The sequence below is a fragment of the Barbus barbus genome, assembly GCF_936440315.1.
Source record: "Barbus barbus genome assembly, chromosome: 41".
Lineage (NCBI taxonomy): Eukaryota > Metazoa > Chordata > Actinopteri > Cypriniformes > Cyprinidae > Barbus > Barbus barbus.
Genome location: NC_136719.1, coordinates 9,136,374 through 9,145,992, shown reverse-complemented (window position 1 = coordinate 9,145,992; position 9,619 = coordinate 9,136,374). Strand labels below are relative to the sequence as shown.

General features: G+C 35.9%; 1 protein-coding gene across 1 annotated transcript in view; it reads right to left on the bottom strand.

Moving 5' to 3' along the window:
- Positions 1-5,665: 5,665 nt before the first annotated feature.
- LOC306860429 (microtubule cross-linking factor 2-like) overlaps positions 5,666-9,619 on the bottom strand; it is a 58,125-nt gene continuing 54,171 nt past the window's right edge. The window contains exon 14 of the mRNA XM_079402145.1: positions 5,666-9,395. Coding sequence (XP_079258271.1) covers positions 9,243-9,395 — 153 coding nt within the window. The 3' untranslated portion in view covers positions 5,666-9,242. The remainder of the gene's footprint in view (positions 9,396-9,619) is intronic.

Genomic DNA, 9,619 nt, shown 5'->3' with positions numbered 1-9,619 from the left:
TAAAAATGACTGAATAGTGTAAAAGTACAAAAATTGTGACGCACCTAATTATCAGCAGATTTTCATTTTTGGGTGTATGATTCTTGAGACTTTTACACAAACATGCAATATGTAAACTAATTTTTAAGCTTGTTTCTTTTTTATTTCCAAGACACTGGATGCCTTATTAATGCTCACCTATAACATGATAAAGTCATGTGACAGCAATGTAGCGTACTACTGTTTAAAACATGAAATAACAGAGTAGAATTCCTACTGTTTATGTAGTGTATACTGGAAAGTATTTGAAAACAGTATTTATTATTTTGAAGTCTGGATTAATAATCAATATCTATAATAATATATAATATTATTTTGGCATATAACAGTGTATTCTTTTTTATTTATACACAAGATATATATATTTATTTTATATATATATATATATATATATATATATATATATATATATGTGTGTGTGTGTGTGTGTGTGTGTGTGTGTGTGTGTGTGTGTGTGTGTGTGTGTATTTATATACAAGATTACTATGGCTGTGTTGAGTACTTAATGTATTACACAGAACAAATGCAATCAAATGCCGTTTCTTGCAATCAGTGTGAGAGTGGGAGACACATAATTTGTTGCTTCATGTGATAATTGCATGGAAAATGTATTTCCTCTATTATCCTAAGAGCCTCAAAGTCCCCTAGAGAGAGACAAAGATCTGTCTTTTTCTGGTTCTTGTTTTTTCCTTCTGCCACTTTTGCCATTGACCCAGATTTCGTGGCACAGCATGATGGCATTTTGGCAAGAAACAGAGAGAGAGAGAGAATGAGAGAGAGACAGAGGCTCGAACATGCGGCAGAGGTTGAGTCGAGTTCAAACTAGTTTAATCCCTTAAAGTGATGATGTTAACGTATGGTTTATGGTTGTACCCTAACCTCTGGAGTTCACTTGTGTAGTCTGAGCAGGGACTGGTCATGTAGCTGCTAAACTGTAATCACACAATATAAGATCTAATTATGGGATAACGTTAATTACCATCATTCTGGTCTTGTGGTGGAGAATGAGTTGTTTTCCTGTCTGGGACTCTCCGGATTTCATTCTTCGGACTCTCCTTATCCGTTTATGCTTTTTGTCTTTCCTCTGTCTTATCTTTTAACTTTTCTGACCTGATTTTCAATTTCTTTTTATTACGCTTTGTTACAAATGAAGTCCTAACTAGTGACAGGATGGACACCCACAGGAGAGACAAATCACAAATTAGATCTTTTTAAATATATAAATTGTTTCTCTTAAAGAGTAATGACAATATATGGAGGGCAAATTTAAACTTTTGCCTTTCAGATTAGTCTCCTGAGAAAAAAAAAACACAATAGAGATATGAATCTATAGAGATTCTGAAGAACAAGAAAGATCTCAAGAATGTCTCAAAAAGTGTTCAGGTTTGCCAAAGTATATGGCCAAATATCAGTATTATTTTTAGCAGTATTTGTAGACTATTATAGTTTTATTATTATTATTATTAATTTGGAATTAGCATGTATTTTTATTTTTTCAAATTTTGTTTTATTTTAGTAAAAAAATTTAATAATCTTGTTATGTGCTTTTGTCATTTGTATTAGTTTATATATATATATTTCTCTTTGTTTCATTTATTTTCTATCTCAGTTTAAGTTCAGTTTTAGTTTATTTCAAGTAATTTTAATGCTTCAACTTGAACTTATTTCAGAGCAAAACTTGTTCCAAAGCAACATTTTGTTTTTTGTTGTTTAGTTGGATTTTCCATCTAATATTTATTTGAACCTTATTAACAAAAAAATTAAGTGTTTTAGTTAATGATAATAACCCTGTCAAACGTAAAAAAAAGCAAGTTTAAGTTTGTACGGCGTGAATCATAAAACGTTAATTTTAGAAAAAGGTTTAATTGGGGCATAAGCAGATCAAACAATAACTACAACAACAACAAAAAAAAACCTACAAATAAGATTCAAATAAATTACCCCTCGGTTCACCTTATATAGTTATGAATCGCCAAGAGACTGTGTGACCATTACATCATCTGAGCTATGAAAAAACATCCTTTATGCCATAAAATGTTCCTCTGGGCATTTTCTGTTACACTTTCACCTAACAAAACTGTTTTTAGTCTCTGTGTTGTTGTGTGGTTACAGTGTTTACTGAGAGCAGGTTAGATTTAGTGCTCTCATACTACATTTTTTTCAGTACGTCTACTCAACCTGCTTGTTTTTTCCCCACTTTCACTCTTAGGAAACACACACCCTTCCTTCACATAGAGCGCTGTGGCCAAAACACACCTCACAACTATCTCAGTGCACTTTCCCTCAGAGCGGTGGAGAACGGAGAGCAATATTTCCAGCACAGGTTGGCTCATACTCTGCGGCGACTGTTTGCCTGCATCCTGTGTTTGTATTTTATCCGCCTTCCATCAGTGTGACGACTGACTGATGTGATCTGGCAGAGTAATTACAGCCGAATGGAACTGTTTCATACACACAAAACACACTGGCTTCATTTGATGCCTGACGTTATTTATTTGCTAATTCATTCTCCTTGTTGTTTCTTTAATTGTTTGCTTGCGATCCAAAACAGACTGCAGAAGAAACCGTTCAAGACTCAGGCCTATACGTGCTTCTGCTGGCTCTTTTCAGTTTGCTGCAGTCAACAGGGACGCTCTCGTTTCTCCATGAATGACCTCTGCATTAGTGCAGAGTATGATTGATTTGGGTGGGGGTTTCGGTCTTATGGGATCTCTGCCTAGCGGTCAAAGCACTGACAGCTCTATAGCAGCTAAGCTTGAGAATTGGGTTTGTCCTTATGGGGGTTTTACAGGCACGGCACTCTGGGATTTCAAGTACTGCTGCCTTAAATCTATCATCATTAAGTGGAATCGACAGATATTTTGCACATCTTTTCTATATCTTTTTAGTTGTGATAGTGTCTCAGTCCATATCACATTCACACTAGTATTTTTAAGAAGGTTTTTTTTAAATAAACAAGAATAATATTAATAATAATATTTATATTGTCAGAGCTTGAGCTCTTGAAGCTCTGCGCTCTTCTCCGGGAGCAACAGCTCATTTGCATTTAAAGCAACATACTCAAAATCAGTGCGTTTTTATTCATACCCTAAAAATGGCAATTTTAACAAGCTATAAAAATTTATCTGTGGGGTATATTGAGCTGAAACTTCACATATATGCTCTAGGGACATCAGAGACTTATTTTAAGTCTTGTAAAAAGGGGCATAATTTTAAGTTTCTTTAAGTTTCAGTGGCAATAGGTTTACAAACGCTTCTCATTACAAATCTAGTGAAATGCTGTAATAATAATAAAGTGCAGCTGGCAGATGTTGCATTCCCAAATGCATGTTAAACTTGCACTGTGAACCAAGCCACTCTGAGACTCAGGAAACACAGGTTCAGCACAGTACTACAGGCTAAATATTTAATTTGAACACAGTTACAATTTAAATTTTAGTTCAAATGATGCTTTGCCAAAGAAATCGTGTAAAACATGACATAAGAGATCTTTTGTTATTTTGAGAAGTGTAAATGCCAAGTTCTGTCATGAAACTAGATGGTACAGGATGATAGGTCATTAAGGCAAACTGATGATATTCACAACGTTAATCTGCTTGGCACTTCCCTGTATAGGTCTGCTATGGGTTATTATATGTGCTATTTGTGCAGCAGCATATCTTAAATACTCACAGCACCGTATCGCTGTATGCATCGGCAGTAGCAAGTTCCTGTATTTGCAGCAGCAGCAATAATCTACTACTACAGCAACAGTAGCAGCGTAGCAGATCTATTCTGCCAAGACCAAATACATTAACATTGTCATATACATTACCATGCTAAAATCTTTCAAAAGTTGTCATGATATAAATATATTTTGGGTTTGTTATGTAACTGGCAGGACAAATTAGACTATGATGCATTATCCTAATTAAAGTAGGGAGCATGTATTACATCTATACCTGAACTATCTATGCTATGTGAGAGAGAAAATTCCAGGGATTTTTTTACCAGGGGTTTGGCAGGGATTTACAAGATAAGCAGTATCACTCTCTTCTTCCTCGACCTAAATAAGCTAAAGTGGTCACCTCACCCAAGCTACTGATTTCATCTAATCAGGATGAGCTTACAGGACATCTGACTCAGCATCAGAGCCAGTGAAGAGCTTGTCTGTGCTATTAAAGCGGTTTGTGTGGGAAATAGAATTATCTTGAGTCTTGTGCGTTCTTGTTGCATTTAAAATAGGTTAGGGTTTAAGATGAGTGCAAAATGTCTAATGATTGCCTTAGCTACCAGATATCAGTGCACCGTCCACACATAAAAAATATACCTAGGAAAAATGTTTATATTAAAAATTGATTACTGTGATTATTCCAATAGCAGAGTTGAACTGAGCTTGGTGATGCCAATATATCCCTTAAAATTGCTAGAAATACCAAGTTATTTTAATAAATATAATTTTAAAATGAATTTGAATGCAAAATTATATTTGCGCTTACAACATAGTCCCCACTTATATGATAATAAAACTCTAACGGTAATTTTGGTTATTAAATAATTATTTTTAAAGGAGCAAATGTCACATAATGTCAGTATAACAAGGCTGAATAGACAGTTAATGCATTTTCTGAGAAATGTATGTATTTTTATGTTTTAAATGTGATATTTAATTTTGATCAAATGAAAATTTAAATAGAATTCATTGGTTTAATTCTACATAACCTATTAAAGTTATAGTGTGAAAAATGGATGATATTTAATAAATAGCAATATCATTTAAAAATAAAACTCAGAAAAAGGCCACACATTAATTCTAAAATGTAGAAATGAACACAAACACAATCACTGAACTTACTAGATTGTTGTACCGAAGTCCGTCCTGCCCATTTGTATGGGCAAGACAGCACTGGTTGCAAATTGTGTGTGTGTGTGTGTGTGTGTGTATGTTTATGCTCAGCGGAGAATGGAATGGAATGTATTATTGCTGTGGATCACCGCTTGAAAGCAAAAACCCTCATATGACATTCAGAGCCACAGCTTTTCCCTTACGGTTTCTTTTTCCCTTTTCTTCTCAGCCTCTTGCGTTGAATCACACCATGAATGTTAATACCGGTGTCATCACATTGTGACAGGAAATCTCTCTTTTTTTGAATGATGCAACTGTTTGGTCACATCCTGTATCTCTGTCTCTCTCTGTGCTCAGATTCAAATGTAAACTAGTTTATTTTCAAAAAATGGAAAAAAAAATCTTGGCGGGCAGGAAAATGACCCTGAAGAAAATCACAAATGATCAAGAATTTCCTTTCCGTGGTCCCTTTATCAGCTAGTGTTGTGTGTGTGTTATATAGGAAGAAAGAATCCAGCTGGACTGAGACTCACAGTAAACCATTATATTCTTGAATACTCAAACTTGAATTATATCCTAGAGCTGGATTAAACACACCACTCCGTCACTCTTTCTACCCGCTACATTTTCTTTTCCACTATCTTTATTCCAAAGGGGAATAAAGAGATGAGTAATTTTCTCCACAACAGATGCATATACTTAAACACATTTACGCTTTTATTAAAAGAATGTGCTCAGTTTAAGACTACATAAAATGGCTTGACGAGCGCAGATTTAAAAGTTAAAAATGAATCACAAAAATAATTGTGTGAATAATTTTAATGACAGCTGGTGTACTTAGTCTGTTGTACAAAACAAGAAATCAATGCTAATTACTTTTTTCATAACATTTTAGATAAAATATGAACAGTTATATTAGGCTGATTAATTATCAGCTAATGTTATTTTGATAATTGTGCAAAGCAGCAATAAACTACTGTAGTTCGCAAGCAGATATAAAAAAAAAAGAAAGTCTAACAAGAAATTTTCAGCACTTTTATTTTTAAAATGTTTCTATTTACACAAAATCTTCTCATGTTTTTAACTCAGGAGAGGAAAGGTACAGAATTCAAGCTCAAGTTGGCATAGACATTCAACGTTTCCTACACGAGGATAGAAAGAGTACAAATTGTGTATTTATTTACAGTATATTTGATTTCAAGTTAAAACATTTAGAAAGGTTTCTCAATGTCCATCTGTCATCATCTTTTTTCATTTGAAAGAGATTCCAAATGGAAACAAAAAAGAAATATACACTCATTCTCTTTATAATAATTTAGCAAACAATATTGACAACAATAAGCGACAAGGTGTTTATATATTGCTAGGCATTAAAACAGGGTGTTGTGATGACACAGGAGTGATGGAGACCAATATTGTGAACAGGAAGGCCAATCAGAGAGCTGCTCCCAAGAAAACAACATCTTTAAATCTGAAACCACCGACCACGTGACCTTTTAAACTTCTGTCACTGGTTTAAGAATTGCTATAAAACTGTGTGTAATTGGTATCATTTACATTCTTCTGCTAAATTTAGGGAAATGTCCATTTTCAAACCATGAGTAGGGTTTGATGTAAGACTTCAGCATAGTGGGAGCGCTCAAACGAAAAGCTCCTAGACTAAGGTCATTCCCCCTGTTTTTTCAGAGATCATGTGACCAAAGTCAGAAGCACGAATACCAAGACTAAACGGGTTAAGGGGCACTTGAAGGGACAGTACACCGTTTGTCTGATATGTATAAGTGGGCAAAGCTACATCATCAGACTCAACTCAGGAAACATTCAAACAAGTTAAAATGGCTTATAAAGAAAAGTTGGACTGATTACATTAGCAGATTTCACTCGTAGATGTCCTCAAACTGTATTTTGGCTTCTGTAATAAATTACAATATACACTATAGATTGAATTTGCACTTCATTTAAATTTACTAATACAGACTTTGTCTCATTTTTGTCTTTTTCAAAAAACAGAGGGGTTCAGTAGCTAACAGCAATCTTCTGAGAACATCTGTTGTATCGTTGCCATCATTAGATGGTTCCTCATAAACCTACTCCTAACAGATATCTTGTTGCTTTAATTTTTTTTTTAAAGGCACTCTAGTGACCTTCAAAATGAAACATGAATGGGTTAAACGTAATGTATGATACAGTTTTGAGATAAGAGGTAGCTGTGGGACATATGGCAAGGCTGTGACAGATAAAGAGGAGACAATGTCTGGGGAATAACAGGCTGGGTTTATAATATCTGTAAACTATAATATCTGAAACTTTACTAATGCCCGATTTATAAAAGAGCTGAATAAACAAATCCTTATGGCTCGAGAAATGCATACAAAAATGTTTCCTCTAATGTACTGTCATCAAATCTAAGAAAACAACCAGCGAAAAGGCTAAACATCAGTTTCTGCAGCACCACTCCAACTGGAGATTGGAGAAAACGCATTACAAACATACTTGACTGATGCAGGAGTACATACAGGGAGGCACACACATGTATTACGGTAACTGCATAGCTACATGAACGGTCAGATTATGGATTATATTTTGGGATTATCTGATAAAATCTCACTAATTTCAGAATCTCACTATGGCCAATTAATTAGCATTCAGTGTTTCAGTCTTAAACATATCTCTGTTTATATATGTAATATCTGCATAATTAGTATTTTGTGAGGCTTTCAAATGTGTTCTGGAAAATAGGATTATGGGGTTTAGTCAGGGTAGACGACATTCAGTTTGGCATGAATGAGGCTGTAAGAGATTGACATACTGCCACAAATGCCACAATAGGGCATATAGGGTGTCCCATTTGCCATTTTAGGTTTCAAAAGGGTGCTTACGAGCTCCCCATTTGGCCAATAAGCACCACTTTTGTCTACTTTTGCTGAACTTGCACTGATATAAACAATACAGTTACTACCAGTCTATGCAGCATTATTTGACCAATGTTATGCCTTAAAGGTCAACCACAAGCATGCTATTTAAACCAAGGTCTCAGGCGCCTACCCTGACTGAAGGTCCATTAGGTTTATTTCAGCATAATGATGGAGGATGAAGAGGTAGACACAGCGAAAATAAAGAGGAGGATTGCAGAAGATGCCTAGAATGTCTTCTGTAGAACTACAGGGTAAGAATAAAAATGACAGTTACTTTAAAATTCATGAGGACATCCTAGCCAGGGAATGGAGATTCACGTGTTAATGTTAATGTTCAAACACTTCAAACACAGTACCAAGTACAAAAGCAAACAAAACAGCTGCTATCCTCCTACTCTACAGCTACCAACATGCTCTTCGTAGACAACTTCAGACAGCATAATAAGGATATTAAGGTTTAAAAAGGACAGACCCATAATGCAATATGATTAATCATATCATCCTGTCCTTTTTTTAGAGAAATCCAGGGGTAGATTCAGAGTTTCATATTTTGGCTGGTTTGAAAATGGAAGATGGTCCCAAGTAGTTGCTAGAGTCTATATAGTGGTTGAAACAAGCTAGTTTGATGATTGTCTATAGAGAACATCAACTTAATACCAAATTGAGACCACGTTGAATTTAGGTGATAAGATCTTTCTTAACCATTGAAGGGAATAATGGTCCATTGTAGACGCAAAATGTTGTGAACTGGTAGAATCCATCGAGGGCTAGTTACAGGACAATTTTACAGCTACTCCAAGCAATGCTTTTTGTGGTCAAAAGTAAGGGCCACTGGGCAATTGTCAAAAAAAACATCATGATCTTACTGAAGGCCATGTTGAGGTTCTTGGTTTGTGTATTTCAGCTGCATGCTGTATGTTCCCTTTATAGCTACATGACTTTATTAAGACATGGTGTCAACTTGGTTTGGATTACTCAAGTTCTTCCATAGGGATTGAAATAGCTGGCTAAACTGTCCTGGTGGCTGGACGAAGAACAGAGGAATGGCAGAGTTTAAGGAAAGGTCTGACTGGATGAATGTGGAATGATAGAATGGTGGACTTTAAAAGGCAGGTCTGGCTGGTTTACGCTGAAATGATGGACTTACAATGTGAAATCTGGCTGGTTGACAGTGGAATGGTGCACCTAAAAGGGGAGGTCAACTCTTTCCCCTTCCTTGGCATTAAAGTGTGCTGGTTAAACTGAGGTCTGGTTTGGAAACTTTCCAGATGCAGGAATTCTTCAAAGTCCCATTGTTGTAACCCTGAAGACTTTTACTGAAGGTATGAAGCATGTATGTGTTTGTTTAAGGGTGTGCCTGTGTGTATTGGCGTATGCGACAGTGGATTTGTGTGGCAGTGTATGTGGGGTGAGTGTTGACAATTGTCTTCTTTGTGTACTTTTTGGGTGTCAGAAGAGGCCACTCATTCATTATTGGTATCAAATCGTTCTTCGGTTACCATGGGTGACTCTTGCACTCGATGTTTGCACTGGCCATAGTTATGTCGTGTGGTGGAGCGGGAGTGGCGGGCAAAACAGGAAGTGGCAGTTTGTGAGCTGCAGTCACAAACTGAATCCTGCAAAGAAAAAAGATTTTAAGATATTTGCTTGATTCAGGGTTTATGCTTTGGAGGAAGAGGGGAGTTTGTATAAAACAAGGCTGGGCAATTTCGGCCCTGGAGGGCCACTGTCCTGCAAAGTTTAGCTCCAACCCTAATCAAACACACCTGAACTTGCCCAGCCCTGGTATAACACAATCAGAGGTTCATGGTTATATGCAATCAACCAGATCAACAGTGGT